Here is a 19,721-nt window from a genome sequence, read left to right on the forward strand (position 1 = left end):
ACTGTGAACTTTCTAATTCAGGTGGTTAGTTTTTACTACACGGAACTATGTGTTCCTAATGTTGTATTGATCATTCATATTTGAACCTTTTGGCATTCATGGATTGTGTTAGTCGTGCATAAAAGTGGACAAGGTAATGCTTTTCTGTAAATTGCTGAGTTCCTCTCTGCTGAGTAGATCACAAAAGGGTTCTCTTTGGATCCTTTTCATACTAAACAGGTATCAAGATGTGTAAGATAAATTGGTGATTAGTGTCTTGTATACCTGAGTAATGGTGTATTACAGATTTGGGGGAGTGATGTCCCAGTGAGCTATACTGGCTGGAATTTGGCAGACGAGCTCTGTACCCTCTCTCCACTGTATGCCATAATAACAGTAAAGAGAAAGCATGTTTTATTAAAGAAGTCTTCCTTCATAGAAGTAGCAGTGTATGGAAAAGATTAATACATTATTCTGTAGCATGACCGAATTGGATCCTTCAGTGTCAGTTTTTCAGGAGCTGCATTTGAGTTTTAAATCCTCATGTCTGAAGCACAAGGACAGATTTATGTTTTTTTCAGCGATAGCTCTCTAGTTTAGTTCATGAACCAGAAGGTGTTGAAATTTCCTGACAAAATCAATGATATATTCATATGCTTTTTGCAAAATCCAACATAGATATGTGGAGATGGGTTGAGACACAGCTGTTGGTCAAACAGAAAGTGTATGTGTCTGATCTCTGAGAATGGCATACAAGCTTGATCTCCACTGCTTGCTGTACTGAGATCAGCAATTTACAGACATAATGATCTCATTCAGAGGCACACTGTCAGCAGCTCCAGCATAATCATTCTGGTTTAATTGTTTTCTGGTTTACTTTTCCTTTGTTTTAGGCCCTGTTCTCCAGAGGAACAACATGACAGATTATGCTTTAAATGCTGGGACTACGGCAGTGAATGCACAAAGACTGTTAAGAGCCCTACAGCTTAACAAACCTATTTTGTTGGAGGGGTCGCCAGGAGTGGGCAAGACCAGTCTAGTTGCTGCCCTGGCAAAAGCCTCGGGAAACTGTCTTGTTAGGATCAACTTGTCCGAACAAACGGTAGAATAAAGTACCATCTTTGTAACTTGGTGTTATGGCAGGGTAGAAGTTTTGTTTAACTTTAAAAATGCAGTTCTTTTTAACTCTGGCACTGAGTCTGAGATGTCAATTTTTCCTTCTTGGTCTAAAGATAAATGGGTGGGGGAACCAGAAAGAGCAGTAAGCTTCTCTGAGTGAATGCCAATTCCCAGACATTTCTATTCTTTTCAAGTGAAGTCATGTGTATCTTTGTGTACTGTGTTTTTCTTGGCTTCTACAATGTTACTTGAAAACAGTTTTAAGGCTTCTTAGCTTTTCTGTTCCAACTTAAATTTTTGTTTTTAAAAATAGTAGCTGGTCACTGGAGTACTGCAATGGAAAACCTTTTAGCATTTTGCAGTTACTGAAATTTTTTAAATAAACCTAAATGTAGATATTAAAAAGGAAGGGAGAAAATGCTAAGTAAAGTCAACAAAGGCTGTTTATGAATTTTTGTGAAGTCTTGTAGTTCCCCAACTCCCCTATCTTGTTCTCTGCTCCCAAAGGATGTGACAGACTTATTTGGAACAGACTTGCCTGTTGAAGGTGGGAAGGGAGGAGAATTTGCCTGGCGTGACGGACCGCTGCTGGCAGCACTGAAGGCTGGACACTGGATTGTATTAGATGAGGTAAATTCAGGTTTGGGGAACAAATAAAATAGAATATTCTAGAAGAACAAACTTGATGTTTTGGCATGTAGGAGAAATAGCTTCAAAGGTTGATGACAGAAATAAATTTTGCTTACTTTTAGTTATGTGCGTGTAGTGCCACATTGAAAGTGATCACTACATATATGAGAAAATTAATCTCCCTCTACTAAGTCCCTTTGCCCATTCAGTCTCCATAGAGGGAGGCAAGGACTAGCCTTCTTTGATATGATAGAACAAGGGTTGAATCCCAGCCTAAATTACTGCAGAAAACCAAGGATATATTTGAATTACATTTGAAAGTTTTTAGGGAAGAGTGTCAATAGAAGCTTTGGTATACGTGGTCTTACATGAATATAATTTCACTGAAATAGAAGATATTTTGCTGGGACAAATATATTGTGTTGGGTACTGATTTAATTGATATGGAGAAGAGTTCCATCATGTGAATATAAGCTATCCTGTCACCACAGGTTTGTTCGTGTACCATGTAGCAAATGCTTTCAAGCATACATGTGCACAGATCTGCCTTCTTGGCAATGTGCATTCTAATTACTACGCAGTGCAAATTCCTGAATTTTTTAGCCTCTTGTATACCTACTTTTCCCCCCCCTATTGAGTAGAATACGACTTTAAACAACCATTATATTTAAATAACCTAGTCTGCCACCTTTTAAAAAACCAGCCAGCAAAACACTGAATGTCACGGAAGTTCAGAAGAAACATCTTGAACCTGCAGATTTTACAATGGATAATTGTTTTGATATCCAAATGAAAAAAACACAGTACAAATAACAAGTGCCCATAAGGAAAAGTGCTAGTTGCCCCAGTGTAATAGCAGTCTAGCTGAAGGTAGTAACATGTCATAGTTCTAGAACAGCAAAGAAATTGAATTTTACCTTCTATGTATTCCAGACTGTTAAACTAGAGACTATGCAAAAATGTTTAGTGGAGCATTAATATTATATCCTTATTTCTTTCCTCAGTTGAATCTGGCTTCTCAGTCTGTATTAGAGGGGCTAAATGCATGCTTTGACCACAGAGCTGAGATTTACGTTCCAGAATTGGGAATGAATTTTCACGTACAGCACAAGACAACTAAGATTTTTGGATGCCAAAATCCATACAGACAAGGAGGTGGAAGGAAGGGTCTGCCCAAGTCCTTTCTTAATAGATTTACACAGGTAAGCTTATTTGTTTGGTTTAAACTATGTCATGATCCTGTCTTGTAGTTTTCTGATTGTGTCAACACTGAATCCTCTTGATTTTACAGGTGTATGTTGATCCACTGTCAGCAGAAGATATGAAGTTTATTGCGAATACATTGTTTCCTGCTATTGATAAAACTGTTATTGCTAAAATGGTTGCTTTCAATAACAAGGTAAGTATATTTTAGTTTCTTTTGTGTAGAAGTAGGCAAAATGCAACAAAATTGGAAAAAAATTAAGTCTCATGTTATGCATTTTTATAGAGAGCTGCATGAGTAAAACAAGAGGGATGGAAGTATATGCAAAAGAAAGTAAAGAACACCACTAAACCCAGTACCTGAATTCTTGTACCACGACAATCAGGTTCTTGGCTGATAATTGATGAGGCATTGTTTTTCATAGAAGACAAAACATGCATACCCAGTAGTAGTAATCCTAAGAGAAAGTAGTATTCTGTGACCTTATGTAAAATCTCCTGTGGCAGCATCTTACTGAATGTTAATTTATAAGAGTGCAAGAGTGAACAGGAAAATTGAGCTGAGTGTTGGAGAAATAGTAGAGGACAGACAAACTAAATCAAGCTTTAGTTCTGACATGTTTTCAGCAAAGTGAATGTAACTTGCTCTTTCGGTTGTCATCTGTATTGCAAGCAGTGCCAAAGGCAGAAGTTCAGTTGAGGTTTTTGAAAAAATATTTGAAACCACCTCGTGGGTAGAATAAAAGATTATATTTTTAATTACTGCTTTTTTTCTTCAGATTGACAAAGAAGTCATGGCTGAAAGAAAATGGGGACAGAAAGGAGGACCCTGGGAGTTCAACTTACGTGATCTTTTCCGCTGGTGCCAGCTAATGCTTGTTGATCAGTCACCAGGATGTTATGATCCAGGCCAGCATATGTTTTTGGTATATGGAGAAAGAATGAGAACCAAGGAAGATAAAGAAAAGGTGTGCTGTGTGTTCTCCTTCCTTGCTCTTCAGATGGTTGGGAAATATTTACAGAAATCCAAGTGTAAATTTAAAGATTCTTTGCAATTCATTCGTAGACATTATCTCTTACTAAAGAAAATAGGTTTGTTTGGGATTTTGAGGTTTGACATACCTACCTGCTCCCCTTGCTGTTTGAAATATGAATTTAATTAGAATAAAAGAAGAAAGCTGGTGTAAGTGAAGGCAAGTAGAATAAAAAAGGACTCAAACAGAGCAAAACAGAACATATTCTTGTGTGATTCTGTTTTAAATAATGTTTGCCACCTACTTTTCCCTCTCTTGCCTGGAAGTCTTTTGCTTTTATTTAGTTTCACAGCATTTAAAAGGTATTAAACTAGAAGTCAAAGACTGAAGTTACTGACTGTATGTGACTGCATATTTTTCTCATGGGTTTACTTTCCCCTCCCTGTAACATTGTTATATTTTTCTGTGTTGTCAAAGAGCTTACTTATTAAGTGAGTTCTATCCCAGTCGTTTGTTAAAGAGAAGCATTGCTTACAGTATTTCAAGTCACAGGAAACCATGATTAATGAAGGGGTTGCTATGTGCAACTCACACTTGTGTTAATGGCTGGCTGTACTTTGAGTTAAATGACATTTGTGATTTAACTGTGTTAGTTACTATCACATGGCTGTGGAGCTGAGAGGAAAGGCTACTTTAGAAGTAAATTTCTAGAAGTAAATCTTTGGAACAATGGATACCTTGAACTGATAAGTCTTTTTTTTGCTCTTTTGACTGTTCTAGGTTATTTCCATATTTAGAGACATTTTTGGCCAGGAGGCCCATGTCTATACAGGAACCAGGGCGTTTCACATCAATCCATATAATGTTCAGGTAAACTGTTGACAAGAGATTTTGTGAGGGGAGAGAGAAGTAAGGAACTTGCACAGCTAAACTCTCGTTTGCCTCTTGGAGTATTCATCCATGTGTCTCTCATCCCTTTCAGATTGGTTATTCAGTTCTTTCTCGTGGCAACTATATTCCTCATCCTGGCAGAAATCTCTCATTTCTGCATCATTCACTGCAGTCTCTCGAGTCCATAATGAAATGTGTGCACATGAGCTGGATGGTAATCCTGGTGGGCCCAGCAGCTGTCGGCAAAACCAGTCTTGTTGAGCTGTTGGCCCATCTCACTGGCCATCGACTAAAAATCATGGCAATGAACAGTGCAATGGATACAACTGAACTCCTGGGCGGATTTGAACAGGTAAATGCTGTTTTGGTTATATTTCTCCTACCTAACGGTGGCCAGTCACTGTGAGCTTAGTGTTTACAAATGGAGCCTACGTCACCCCAGTCTTCTACATGAGCTAACTCTGTAATGGCCTGTTTGCAGGTTGATATCAATAGGCCGTGGCAGCACCTCTTGGAAAAAGTGGAGAATGCTGTGAGCACACTTGTAAGGGACAGTCTTCTCCTGACAGAAATTTGTGCAGATGACGCTGAACTTGTGCTGCGTGCTTGGAGCAATTTCATCCTGAATTACAACCCCAAATCTCTGGGTGAAGGAGGTAGAAGTGTTACAGCTGAGTTAGTGAGCAAACTGGAGGGAATACTTGTGCTTACCCAGCGACTGAATAACAAAATAAATTCTTACTCAAAGGCAGGTATGTATGGTGGGCAATTTAAAGTACCGAAATTCTCCTGTATTGAGCTACTCAACGTATGATGCAATACAAGCTCTTATCTTGTATTCCTAAGAAAGGGAACTTGGATATGCCATTCTTGCATTTTTACTGTGAAGCACTTACCAGCTGATCGTTATGAATGTCAGCAGAGTAACATATGGGTTGTTTTTCCTTTTCTTATTTTTTTAATCATTGTTTAACATAAGGCATTAATATCCATAAAATTTCATCTGATGTGATGAAGGGGTGGAGAAAAGTATCTGTTTAGGGAGGAAAGTGTCAGTCTGGGTTATATGTCTCTGCTTGCAAACCCCTTCTGTTCACATGGATTTGGCTCACGGGAAGCTACTTGAAGAGTTGGAGCCTCTGCTGTTATGTGTCCCTAGAAAGGAGGAAGCATATATGTTTATGAACAAATAACGACTATTTTTCTTGAATGGAACAGGAAGCTTCCTCAGCAATGTAAGTCTCAATGTAAGATATACTTCCTTTCAGAGTTTGCTCACCTGGTAGAAGAGTTCCGGCGCTTCAAGCTGCTACAGGCTCAGGCTGCTGACTGTAACAACCATGGCACTTTTGAGTGGGTGGATGGAATGTTGGTTCAGGCCCTGCAATCTGGAGATTGGCTCTTAATGGACAATGTTAATTTCTGCAAGTAAGAGATTTTAGTGACCTTGTTTCAGTGAGTGAATCCTTTGACCTACCCAGTTGACTTTGCCTCTTACTGTATGGTTCACAGCTGACCATTTTGCATTAGATAATACACAGGAGTAGTAACTTAGATTTTTTGGAAGAGCGTCTTCCTTCTTAGCTTCCTTCCAGCTTAGCAGTTGATGGTTTTCCTGTTACTTTATAAAGTAATTAAGTGTTTTGCTTTTTGTTTAAGACTGGTACCATTTTGATTTCAGATCAGAAAGGGGTCAAATTGTTACCTTTGCATAACCATATGAATTTCTTTTGAATACAGCCCTTCTGTGCTGGACCGCTTGAATGCTTTACTTGAACCAGGAGGTGTTCTTACCATGAGTGAGAGAGGTGTGATAGATGGCACAATTCCTACAATAGCTCCTCATCCAAACTTCAGGTGCATTGCATTTCTGTTTGGTGTTGTTTTGGGGTTTTTTTGCCTTTTATGTTCCCCCCTTACCAAATAGCAGGTTTAGAATAAAAATGTCATCAGTGAGCCAGTCTTTTGGCATTTGGAATGCTGTTCAGTTTGCCATGTACTGTAGTAACACTGTCTGGCAAGGAAGAAAACTGCACTGTGATAAGCATATGAGAGAGAGCTTAAGAGGCTTTGCTTTATATCCCTGTTGTAGCACAGACTATATACCGAAAAATTCATAGCAGTGTATCACTACCTTGATTTTCCATTTCTAAATTAGGATTTCAGCACTTCCCTGTCTCACTGTAGCTGAAGTTGAGGGAACATGTGTTGAAGATGGTGAAGTATTTAGATATGCTGGTAATGAAAGCTGGTATATGGACATAATAATTTTCTTCCCAGCTTTTTCCATCTCATCTATAAATTTGAGTTTCCTGCAATGATAGAACTTTAAACCCCAACAAACCACCCAAACCCAAACAGGCAATCTGTTGTCTCAGATCTGAATGAGTCTGTGGGGAAGATGGGAGGAGAGCATATAGAGTATTCTTATATAATTCCTACCTCTTATAAGTTCATGAAAAGAATATTGGGACTGATATGCTCTGGTTCCTCTGAATTGGAAACAACATTTTGACTTCTCAGAAACCTGTTTTCACTGCATTGTATCTCAGAAGTAGATTTTCCTCCTTGCTTTTAAGAGATGTCTGCTGATAGTATTAATTACTTGGGTAATTAATATTTTAGTTTTTAAACAGCACAGATTTATCTGAAGCTGTTGCTAAGACTTTTAAAAGCCTTTATAGCTCAGAGGCATAGCTTAACTTTTCTTTGGAAGTGGGCAAATGATAAAACAGACATAACTCAGATATGAGTTTAAAGTCATGCAGAATATCTGTGTCTAATTTCAAAGTATAACTATTAATACAGATTTCTTATTTAAATTCAGTAGCTGTCTCTGGCTTTCTAGATATTAGTGTCCCTGTTTTTATGAAGATGAATTTACTTTATGGAAGAGCAGACTTGGTGGTTCTGGAGTGATAGTTTAAGGACCTAAGTTACATCTTAAGAATGTAAGGCAGTGGAACTAGATGATGTTGTAGATCCCTTCCAGCTTGAACAATTCTATTTTAATATCCAACAGGCTTTTCCTTTCTATGGATCCAGTTCATGGGGAAATATCCAGAGCCATGCGGAATCGTGGGATTGAAATTTACATTCCTGGGGAGAATGATGGAAATGTATTGGACAGTCTGGATTTGAAGTTACTCCTGCATGGCTTGGGTTTAGTTGGAGATAGCGTCTGTGATGCACTTCTGGCTGTGCATTCAGAAACCAAGGCGGCAATAGCAGGTAAGAAAAGTCAGTTCGGTGTTTGTTAACAACTTGGGCTTATTACATACGTATGGATGAACTCTTCAGTATTAAAGCTAAATGCTGTGTATCTTTCAGGTTCTGTGTCATCTTTGTCACCTTTGCTTCAGGCTGCTGTATTGATTGTGCAGCAAATACAAAGAGGCTTTGGATTAGCAAAGTCTTTTTACAGAGCCTGTTGGGAAGTTTATGGCCACTCACAACAACTGCAGATTAACCAAAAGGTAAAAGTCCTGTATTTGGAAGCTTCTCTTGTATCATCTAGATAAGTGAAAAATGTAATTTCCTGAGGCTATGTCCTGTTTCCTAAGTGCCTAAAAGTGAGGGATTGATGAAGACGGTGCTCTTGGAGAGAGAAATCAAACAATTCTAAACATCTTCTCAATTATTTGTCAAGTGATGAAGAAAAGGGGTTAAGTGGCATTGGAACATTTTTTGTATCTGTTAGATACTGAGCCTTTTTTGGCTCCGGTATAAGCAGTACAGTTCTCCATGTAACTTAACAGATTGGTTGAAGCTCCAGAAGTTGGAGCTTTTTAGTATTGAATGGTGAAGTACAGTGAATTCCATCTGTCACCTGCCCTTTCATGACGTATTTCCTCAGCCTTGTGGCATGCTACTGGAGACACAGGTCAGATGAGTGAGAGTTGCATAAAGACTCTAAATTTGTGATATGCTTTTTGAGATAATCCCCAGGGGATAAACATGATTTGTCCTACATTTTGTAGACAGTGGCTCACTCATTTGCAGCATAAGGGAGCTGGAGAATATCCAGTTTGGACTCTGAGGCTGGTTTTTAACAGCTTCAACTGAGACTTTAGGATATTAATACTGATGAGTCTGTAGCTTGTAACACTGTGGATGTTATCATCTGCAGACATATTCACTTCCTGTTTTAAACTGTACAATATGTTATTCCACTTCTGGTAGGAATGTTTTGGTACTTTTATTGTGTTTCTAGAACATTTGGTTTATAGTGATTTCATAATAAATACACGTAATTAAAGAGTTTCCTGAGCTATTGCGCTTGAATATGTGTTACATGTTTAAATATGACTCTAAAGTGCTTTTTGGTTGTTTGTTGTAGCTTGTGTTAGAATTGGTTACAAAGCATGCTTCCTCTCTGGCTTCCCATGAAACTTGGGGTGAGTCTTTGCTAGCAGTGGGACTGTGGCCAGACTCCCTACCTACAGGTCTGTTTGCAGCTGAAGACTCACTTCTTTCGACAGTCCGGAGTGATGCACAGGTCCTAATGTATTGTCTGCATAGACTTAACCTTAGAAACTGCAGGTAGGCTGGAAACATTATTTTTGTCTAATAAATAAGAAGTGATATATGTGAACTACTCATGGCATGTTCCTTGCAAAATTCTTCATCAAATTGCACAGGCAGAAACTGTGATCTTCATGCTCTGCAACTGTGTTCCTGTTACCTTTCCATGCAACCACTACAAATAAAAGTTTAATTATTTACTGTTTTATGCTTCAGTCTTCAAAATACTCAATATATATATATAAAATACTTAATTCTTTAATCTTCATTAAGTATACATTTGACCCATTTTGAGAGTTGCTAGGAGTATGCATTTACCAGAAAATGTGAATGCAAACACTGGATTTAATAGTAATAAGAGCTACAAAATTTCTTCCTTCAGTTTCCTTCTGAGCTTTAAAAAACCCAAGTATTTAACTAATTCAAAATATACTAATGATCCTTGGTATTTTATGTTTTCGTGTAATCGATTATTCATCAGTTATTTTAAGTCCTGTCGCTTCAGGTGAAAAAACACATTTTCTTCTTCAGACAGAGCTGTCTGAGAGAAGCAGAGGCCCATGTGCAAGGGGCACATGCAAGAATTTTTTTTTAATGATTTCTTGTGCAACTTATTTTCACAACACTGCTGTAAAAACTTCCTTTCTGCCTTCTTTGCTTAGTAACCTACTCTGGACGGGTACCGTGGTTTGCTTCCAGTGAAAGAACAAGCTGTAGAAGTTATTATTACTAAGATATAATGTTGAAATTGTAAAACCTTAGTAACATTCTGTGGTGTTTGCTTTTTTGTTTGTTTTTGTTTGCTTGTTTTTTAATCAATGACGCTTTCTTACCTTTGTCTTCTTTTTTAACTTAACTTCACATATCGTTCTGGTGCACAAATCAATTAGAATTTCTCAGTGATATGCTGTGCATATTCACTTCGGGTACTGCATGAATTTTTGGCAATAGTGAGTTCCTAACGGTAGACACCCCCAACTTATTTGAAGTTGGAAACTGGTTTTAAAGATAAATAAAGGAGGAAAGATTATTGCGTTGCTACCCTCTTGCCTGCAGATGGTTGCATCCTGAGTAGCTTGACTTGCAAAATATATTATTTCCTGGATCTGGCAGTTCGAGCCCTTGATTACTGGAATTCTTTTTGTTTCAGGACACTACCACTGACTCTGCAAGATCTTCAAAAAATTATGCAGTCCACTAATCCCGAGAGTCTCAAATTCAGTCCTGTTGAGATAGATGCAAACTGGATGGATAAAATGGAAGTTCTCCATGCTTCAGTCAAATTGTTCATAGAAAAGGCAACCAATCAAGATTGGAAATTACGAGTTAAATGGCTTAACTCCTTAGCCAAAAATCTCTCACAGGTGCTTGGTATGTAATTACTTAACTTTCTGTTTTGCCTAAGGGATGATTTGTTGTATTTTCACAAATTGTAAGTCTTCCATGAAAACATTCAGACCATTCAAATTATATGACATGAAAACTCAACTCTCCACACTAAATTGAGGGCATTGAGGCTCCACAGAGGGACAGAAACAGGTTGTGCATATTAGGGACAACAGGAGGCTTTGGGCTAAACATTGTCCTTTATTATTCAAGCATGTGTGTAACTTGTACCACTTTTGAATTATAGTTATTTTTGGATCCCTCTTGGTCTGTGTATGCAAATATGCCTTTCTTTTCACTATTTCTTTTAGTGATAGTAAAAACAGTAAAATGTCTCTGTGTATTTGGTGTTAAAATACAAATGGTTAGAAAGCCGAGAAACTGCAGAACTGAGATTTTACTGAAGCAGTGTTCACTGAGCATTCAGGATAGTAGCTGAGATGAGCTGTTCACTGCTTAATTACATTATTAATCACATTAAACTTATGGAGAATTTAGACAGGAGTTAGTCCAAGTAATTCACACATTTAACTTCCTTTTATGGTGTGAAATTTCAGTTTGTGTTGTCCCTATGTTAATGGGATTGCTTCCCCTTTATTTTGCTGTCTTTTCAGGCAGGTAGGTCTATAAACTAGAAAATAGCTAGAAAATTACTTTAATGAAAAGTATGTGCGCTTTTTTTTTTTAAATTGGAGAGGAAAAAAAACCCACAAAACTAATTGTACTGAGAGGAAGATTTGAAGGTATAAGCTCATGGATTTTCACAAGCCATATTTTTAAAGCATACGTGAAATATCACCAGTTTAACTAGAACTCTTTACTGGATTTATGTCTTCAGCCATGATGTTCTGACTGCTTTTAAGACTGCTTGAAGCTAATACAAAATAGTATCAACCAGCATATCTAGAGTGCATGCACAGATTTGATTCAGTCTGCTTGTGCTGACTCAGTTGAATTTATTTTTCTTTGTTTGTATTAAATGCTCTTTTATGCCTCTGTTCTCTCCTCTTCACCTACAGATTCAGTGCGGATTCAGCTGGAAGCAGGTGCTGTAGCCCTTAGTTGTTTCTATGCCAGTCCCCTCTCATCTGGAGTCAGTAACATGATCAAGTTGCTACAGCCAAATATGACAGGTACTTTGAAAAAAAAAAAGATGTAAGACATTGGTACTTCCAGAGTTAAGCAATATTTTGAAGAGCGATGCATATATCCCCTGCCTTTCTGTCTTGGTAGTTTAGGCACCCTGTTTTTCCCCAGGATTTTTTGTGTTAGCCCACCTGAAACCCATGTTGTGATCTATAATTTTCCCTTGGTGTTTTATGGAGTTTAGGCCTGTAGTTCCCTTTCCAAGCTTGTTAGGTGCCTGAAAGCTACATACAGTGACACTGGACCTTTTATGGGTGGTTGGCGATCTTTTGCCTAGGTTATGAGTTGGACTTGTTTCCAGGCTGTCTGTTTGGGTACTCTGACTGCTGTTTAATTTACTGTCACTGTTCTGTTTTACAGAACCTGCAGTCAACTTAATGGATATCTGGAGTGAGAGAGTTCAAGGCTCTGCCTTCCTCTTAGGCTTCCTTCTTTCTTTCTCTGATGTTCTTGCATGGGCAGGGGGATCAAGAAAAGTCTTTCACTGAGTAATGTTTCCACTGCTGTCCTGTCTCGTCTGCTTTTCCAGATGAACATGTGATGCCTCTGGACCCGAGATGGAATATGCAGTTTTTGGAGATCATTAGAAATTCTACAAACTTCGATACAGAAATGGAACACACAGACCAGCTTCTAACCCTTTTGAAATCTGCAGCAAATCGGTAGGTTACAAAAAAACCCAACTTGTAAAGACTGTCCAATGACTGTAATCAGTACTGAGTGAACACTTGTGGTGTCTGCCAAGTATGTTTTTCGGTTTTGACAGATGTGATCTAAAATACCAGGCAGAGTTTTTGTACAGTATTTAAATTCTTTGCTTCTGTTTTCTGCAGATGCATACTAAAACTAATCACTTAATATAAGGAGCAGAGCTCACAGCATTCCATATAGGCTGCAGTACTTCAAAGACAAACCACAACTGTGGGACAAAGCAGTAAAGAGGCTGAAGCAGCAGTGTGAAATCTCTAACGTAACTTAAATAGTTGCCCTACTTTTGAATTTGGACTGCTTTTCCTAAAAAAATAAAAATTATACAGATTTTGAGGTTGCAGCATAAGGAAGCAGCTGCTCACATATCCTACAGGCCATGGTGTTGCATCTGTTTAGTAGCTCGCTACTGTTTTGTACCTGGTGAAGTCAGGAATCAGCTCTTTGTGAAGCCTGCTTCTCCAGAAACCATATTCAAGCAATAGTTGCGCTGCACGTGGTTCTTTCATAATACAGTGAATGTAATATGGTTCACTTTGTAGTTCATCACTCTCATAAGGCTGAGGCTTTAAAATAGTACTGGATTTTTAACAACTTTATTTTTACTTCAGGGCAGCATTATTTCTTGACCGAGAAAAAAGAAGTCACACTGAGAAGAATTTGATTTCCAGCAAGAAGCCAAGAAACAGTGTCTTAAGAATGTCTGTAGATTTCCGCAAAAGTAGGTTGATTTTCACTGTTCCCTTTGGTTCTGTATTCAATTTGAAATACAGTTAATTTGCAGTATTATGAAATGTGTACTTTAAACATGGTATGTCCTGAGCGTGCAAAGAATGTGTGAATGTAAAGCAGTCAGATGAGGACTAATATGGTATCTAACACATTATTCTTAAATTAGATATACCTTATTTATCTCCTGCCTTTACTAGGTAATGAGTGAATATAATTTCTCTCTTAATTGTCTAAACTTTAGGATAATGGTGGAGAGAAATTAGAATAGTGTTTTGTCTTCAGCTAGTAAGAAGAGCCAAGTTCTTCAGACATGCTTTTGTTTATGTATGTAGGAAGTTTAACTTCTAAAGCAAAGGGTAAGAATTCAGTAATGAAGTTACTGTGCTGCATAGAAGCAGTTGATCAATTATTCCCTCATTATGGGTTTTATATCTATAGATATATATAAAATGCATAGAGGTACTAGAGAATTGTGCAAATAGCGAAGGACTGCTTTTATTACTTCAATTCTTGGAACTTTTCAGATTGTTATTTTTTTCTCAACGTTAGAGAGGATCTAGTGATCAGAAGTTGACTCCTATGTGTCATGTGATGTGGCTGGAATGTTTAGTCTCTCTCTGTCTTTATTTCCCTCTTCTCCAAACCTCAGATCCAGGAAGTTACAACTGTCTTCCTCATGCAATTGTGGTCAACCTTGTTGCTTTCTTTGAACTTTGGGATGCATTTGCACTTCACTGGGTGAAGTCTACTCAGGTGACCCTAAGTGACGATGACATGCATGATGTGAGTAGACTTTTCATCATATATGGAAGTTTAATGAAATGAGATTGTGTGCAGAACAATATTATTAGTTTCAGGGACCATGGAATAAAGCACAGTGCTTCTCTGTGTATTCAGAGTATACCTGGCAGCAGGCAAATGATCATGTTTGTTTTAGTGGCTGTAGTTGTGCTCTTTCTTCTCATTTGTTCTGTGTGGAATGTAGGTTTTCAGCCTGCAGATACTTGGAGTGGGAATTATCTTACCTAAATGTACATACCTGGGATGTAGATAGTCAGAACTTGATCGTCAAGCCTTCTAATGCCTACTTAGAATGGCATGAATTGTGCTGTAGAAGTGCCTCTTTGTCTCCACTGATGGTAAAGGGACTATCCACATCTATCCACGAAAAGAACATCTGAACCTGGACAGGTGGCATGCAGGTCACGGGGGTGGTTTGCTTCTCCCTCTTCCTTTTCAGACCATGAATATCGTTTTGTTGAAATCTTGACATTGTAGACATGGTGCCAGGGATTGCTTGGTTTTGGCTTGTGGTTCCACCTGCCAATAGAGCTGTGTGATATTTTTAGAGAACCTATAGTTGAGTACTGGTTGTGTAGCAGTAAATACAAAGCATTGTGGGAGCTTGAAGTTAATGCAAGTGGTAGTGGGTTTGCTCTTTCTCTTGCTTGAAGTACAAAGTATTCTGTAATATGCAGCAGTGGTAAAACCGTAACCTTTTTGGCTCGTTAGATTTTATACTGCTTGCTGTGGCGTGACCGGTTCTGGGCAGTCTCTGACACTGTGACAGTGGATTCGCCAGGGTTGTCACTTCTGTCTCTGCACTGGCACTGGGTTATGAAACACCTAATTGACAGAATTCCTCAGATGCTTACTGGATCAGACCAGAACAAGTGAGTGGCTTTGTGTAGTGGCTCTTGATTTGTTTCTGTTAAATGTCTGTATAAATTACTATTTTATTTAGTATTATAGCTAATTTGCATTGTTTGCCATTAGTGATGCAAGTACAGTATATTAAATAGCTGTTCATTTTTAAAATTCAGGGTTCCTAACATTGGGCTTCTGCTTGCTCATATGATCAATTTTTACCCCAGTAGTAAAAGGATAAGAGAGGGACTTGCCTTTCTTATGCATCCTTTTGCCTTGTTTCTTAAATTTCTGTTAACTGCATGGGCTTTTTTCTCCCTCCTACCCCTCTTTTTTTTTTTTTTTTCCTACAAGGATTTCCAGGGAAATTCAGTCTGTTTCACAGCAGATTCAGAGCTGCTTGGTCAATCCTACTGGTGTTTCTGCCAATATGAAAATATTACAGAAGTCTCTAGGAAGACCTCTTCCTTTTAAGGTAATTACTTTGTGGGACTCTGAAGAACACTAAATGCTTACTAAGAATTTGAGGAGATTTTTCTAAGAAAATGTATTTAAATTGCAGGTGTAAACTGCATTTTCTTATAAATGACAGTAGCTGCTGGTATTTTTTATTATTCTGTGTATTTATTGCCCCTAGTTTAGTTAGGTTGCCATGTTGAAGTGTTGTTTGTCTGCATATTCTATGTAGTTTCTTCACGAGAGAAAAGAAAAAAAACTTGACAAGGAGGAATTGTGGGCAATGGTTTCAATTTCTGTTTTCTGCTGTATTGAGTAGGACTACTAAAAGATTGTGAACTTGTTATGCAGTTGTGTGCATGTGAATTTGAAATCTTAGTTTTGACTGCAGTCACAAATCTTGTTTGCTGTTTTGTTAGTGCTGCTGAAACAAATTGTCCTTTTCATGTTTCCAGGATAAACTAGGCATGGAATGTTTTTCTCAGTTGAAAGTCCTCAGCAAACCACTTAACATCTTGGAGCTAAGATTGGCCTTTGGAGAAAGTAGATGGCAGGAAAAAATGTGCTGTCTGAAAATTGCTGCCACTGGAATGAAGATGAAGAAAGCATTGCTGCAAGCTGATGGCCTGATAATAAGAGCCAACCATTTAGAAGATGTTAGTCTGGGTAGGTCACACTTTTAGAGAGCCCAACAGGATGATTTCTGTCATCTCCATCCTTTCTGTATACAAATGGAAAGGATGTTAAATGTTCACTGGCAAGAAATACGGTACATGCATTTATGTACCTCTTACAATCTGTCAAACAGGTCAACTACAGATTTTTTTGAAAGCTGTGCATTCATACCTGAGAGCAGAAGGAGTTAAATATAGTCATGCAGAAGAAAGGTTTCCTGAAGACACCATCTCCAACCAGTTAGACCCTGCCTTGCTAAATCAGCTCTGCAGTCAAGTTCAGCTGTGGCCTGCAATGGAATATATAGACGTGCTCTGGCAGTACAAAATGACAGCAGATTTTGTGGCCAAGGCTTGTACAAGAAGGTAAGAAGAAGGCTGGAGAAAGAAATCCTATATTCCTTCCATGAGATACAGAATCCCTGGCTAGAAGCTGCAGCTTTGGTGCTTTACTTCTACATGTAAATCTCCGTGTGTGTGCACATATGTTATATATATATATGTATATATGTATATATTTAGCTGTGTGTATGTGCATGTATATCTCTGTAGGACACAAATATGTGTATGCATGTGCACTCCTTGTCTGGATGCAGAATTGCACCCGGGCAAATATAAAAAGTATCAGCAGAGAAATGGTTTAGTGTTTTATTGAGAAAGTAATTTTTTTCTTTTCTAGCTTGCTTTATTAAGGCAAATACAGGGATGCTGATGTCCAAGCCCCTTGAAGTAAACACACGAGACTCCAGAAATTGCTTTATTAGTGGTAGAATGGGTCATAGATGACTGAAAATTAAAACCTTTTATGTAGTAAATGGCACATAGCATTTTTCTTTTGCAAATACATATTTGCCTTTTAATGAAATAGAAGAGTCCTTCAGGTTAGGAATCAACATGAAGATGTTTATCACCATGTTGTTGGGGGCTACTGCAGTCTGGATTACACCTGAAGACAGAGAAAGTACACTAGCATGCATGCTTCCTTTTGTGTGAACTATACACACATAGAATCATAGTTTAAATTAACATTATTAGTTTAGGATGTGTTACTGTTGTTTTAAAGGGCCAAATGTATGTATTTTTTATCTGGCTTCCCATTCCTTAAAAGAGAGCTATTCATTTATGGATTTCAGTGAAAGTATTGTTTGTGTGATGAGACTCTTAGGATCAGTGCTTCACTCTTGAATTCAGCGAAGTTCTGATTTTTTACAAAAACTATGAAGCTAGAAACCAGTTTGTTCCCAAATGTTTTGTATGTTTTGTTGAACATGTAGCTTATAGCTACATGAGTTTCCACTTCTTCCTCTTTTTCTTGTGTTTTTGTCAGCTTGGAAGGATTCAAGGTATTGAGTGCTTGTTCTTCAATGTTTGAAATGCTGTTGTTTTAACCTTTCAGTGACTTTGCCTGCCATTCTTGATTTGTTTTACTATCCACATAATTTATTTCATGTGCCCTGCTTAATCATTACTTCGGTTGTATTTTTTTACCTGCTACAGGGAGAACTGCAGTCAAGAACTAAACATGTGTTCAGAACTAGCTCAGTTTATAGCTTTTTCTCTGAAGATGACACCAGCTGCTTCTCATCAGCTCTCTGGACTGTGGCACTTGTTACACCTTAATGAAGTAAGGACAAGTTTTAGTTTAATTATCCTTGCAGATGTTTTCAACAGATTATTCAAAATATGTATATCTCTCAGTTTCTTGACATGCAGTTTTTCTCCCCGTGCCTGACAAAATCTGTTCCTTCTTTTAATTATTAACTGTTAGGTTAAGGTTATTAACTTAAGGTTATTAACTGTGAGCCTTCAGAAAATGTAATTAAAATATGACGTTAAAACATAAATAAAATACAATGAAGTCTTAAATAACATAGTTCTGTATGATCTGTTTTGGTAGTATTGTTCCATTTATCCATCTGTGACCTAATGGAAAACAGGAAACTGTTTGAATGGCAGGTCCAACCTGGTTGTATCTATGTATTCAAAGTAACATTATGCTCAAAAATACCTCTGTTCCTGTGCATCTCAGTTTTCTTAGCTCTATTTTGCAAATCAAATAGAGTGATAAAGTTATTTGATGCATTTTCTGTAGAACATTTAATAACAGGTTAATATTTATGATACAATGGTTGTGTTCCCATACAGCATAGTAAACCACAAGTTCACTTTCAATGCTTCAGAGCAGAGTATTGGATAGCTTTACCTGTTTCGTGTTTCTGCACCCCAGTATATTGTAACAAAAGGTTGCACAGTCAAAGACTAGAGGCTGTATTCTAACAAGTTGCTCTGTAAACATGCTGCATATTTCACAGACAGGAGATAGTGCAGACTTCAGGAAGTGTACTCTTTTTGTTGAGAAGAGATGCAAGCAATGCTATATGAATTTGAAAAGGATCTAGAGTAATATCTTGTACTGTCTGTACTGAAAAACAGTATCATACTTTTTTTGTATATGTATGCACCTAATTCTCTTTTGCTCCTGTACATTATTATCAGCTCTAGGTTTTTCTTTTTCCTTAGATAACACCTGAAGAAATGTCTGTTCTGTCATCTCAACTAGTTAATGCTGTGTTAGCATCCTTTTGGAGCAGTACTTTCACAACAGACCCAGACTACTGGTTGACTTGGAGGCCTCTGCCTGCAACAGAGGAAAAGAACTTTTCTAAATCCTATATGAACCGTTCTCTGAAGGTTTGTCTCTTCTGACCTAATCAAACTCTAGGCTGAATACTCTTATCGAATAATTCAGCAGTTTTCTAAAGCAATATTGTAAGTTCTAGCTTAGTCAGTGCAAGTTGCATCTGAAAAATCTAACTCTTGATCTCTTAATTTAGGGCCCAGGCATTTTGACCCGAGCTGTTTTCTCAAAGTGCTTCTTTGAAATTCTAACTAGCAGCAGCAAGACAAGCCAGTGGGATGTGAGTGAGCTTCCTGTTCTGTTATCATCCCATGTAACACTGGGAGAATGGATGGAGAGAGCACAACAGCTTCACAAAGTCAGCACAGCACTGTGGACCAACATGGCTGTCTCTTCAGTAGCAGATTTTAGGTATTAAGACCTTTCTTCCACATATATGTTATTTAAATAAAAAACATTACAGAAGCTTGCTTACCATGTGTAAACTTCTCTCATTCCTTTTCCTTCAGACACACGGATGCTAGACTACAAGGAATAATGATAGGCAGGCAACTCTCTGCCCTGATAGATCTGGTTCCAGTGGATCTTCAAGAAGAATTTTTGGAGTGCTGTGAGAAGCTCTACCTCAAGGATCCTGTTGCATATGAGTACCTTCTCAGGATACTTGGAAGCATCACTGATCAGGAGTTACTTCCTAAAGAATTCCTGTTTCTTCTGCTCACTTGCTTGCATCAGTTCTATGGGGAAGGGCTTAAGGAGTTACCAGAGACAGCTTGGCGAGGAAGTCTCTGGGTGATTATTGGCTTGGTGCAGATCCAGGTGTGGCTCCCTCAGACCAGGTTTGATCCAGCTGTTAAAAGAGAATACAAGCTCAAGTATGCAAAAGAAGAGGTGAGTATGGAGCTGAATCGGCTTTTATGTTTGTAATGTATAAAATCAACACAGAGGAGTTTGGCTTGGGTATTCTTGGGCAAGTATTTAGTCATGATTTTTAAACTATACAGTTAGAACTTC

The 19,721-nt window shown here is 38.0% G+C and overlaps 1 protein-coding gene across 2 annotated transcripts in view; it reads left to right on the top strand.

The window, feature by feature from the left end:
- Positions 1-19,721, top strand: part of MDN1 (midasin AAA ATPase 1) — a 96,739-nt gene that overhangs the window by 39,726 nt on the left and 37,292 nt on the right. For both annotated transcript variants that reach the window (XM_032683375.1, XM_032683374.1), the window contains exons 36-61: positions 873-1,081; positions 1,606-1,728; positions 2,733-2,930; positions 3,020-3,127; positions 3,711-3,899; positions 4,686-4,775; positions 4,888-5,148; positions 5,278-5,548; positions 6,065-6,224; positions 6,537-6,653; positions 7,819-8,027; positions 8,127-8,272; positions 9,136-9,338; positions 10,471-10,691; positions 11,726-11,839; positions 12,382-12,514; positions 13,172-13,281; positions 13,942-14,075; positions 14,805-14,965; positions 15,294-15,414; positions 15,851-16,061; positions 16,204-16,435; positions 17,567-17,693; positions 18,590-18,760; positions 18,904-19,118; positions 19,217-19,598. In XM_032683375.1, the coding sequence (XP_032539266.1) occupies positions 873-1,081; positions 1,606-1,728; positions 2,733-2,930; positions 3,020-3,127; positions 3,711-3,899; positions 4,686-4,775; positions 4,888-5,148; positions 5,278-5,548; positions 6,065-6,224; positions 6,537-6,653; positions 7,819-8,027; positions 8,127-8,272; positions 9,136-9,338; positions 10,471-10,691; positions 11,726-11,839; positions 12,382-12,514; positions 13,172-13,281; positions 13,942-14,075; positions 14,805-14,965; positions 15,294-15,414; positions 15,851-16,061; positions 16,204-16,435; positions 17,567-17,693; positions 18,590-18,760; positions 18,904-19,118; positions 19,217-19,598 (4,616 nt within the window). The remainder of the gene's footprint in view (positions 1-872; positions 1,082-1,605; positions 1,729-2,732; positions 2,931-3,019; positions 3,128-3,710; positions 3,900-4,685; positions 4,776-4,887; positions 5,149-5,277; positions 5,549-6,064; positions 6,225-6,536; positions 6,654-7,818; positions 8,028-8,126; positions 8,273-9,135; positions 9,339-10,470; positions 10,692-11,725; positions 11,840-12,381; positions 12,515-13,171; positions 13,282-13,941; positions 14,076-14,804; positions 14,966-15,293; positions 15,415-15,850; positions 16,062-16,203; positions 16,436-17,566; positions 17,694-18,589; positions 18,761-18,903; positions 19,119-19,216; positions 19,599-19,721) is intronic.

This window comes from Chiroxiphia lanceolata, chromosome 3, assembly GCF_009829145.1.
Source record: "Chiroxiphia lanceolata isolate bChiLan1 chromosome 3, bChiLan1.pri, whole genome shotgun sequence".
NCBI lineage: Eukaryota > Metazoa > Chordata > Aves > Passeriformes > Pipridae > Chiroxiphia > Chiroxiphia lanceolata.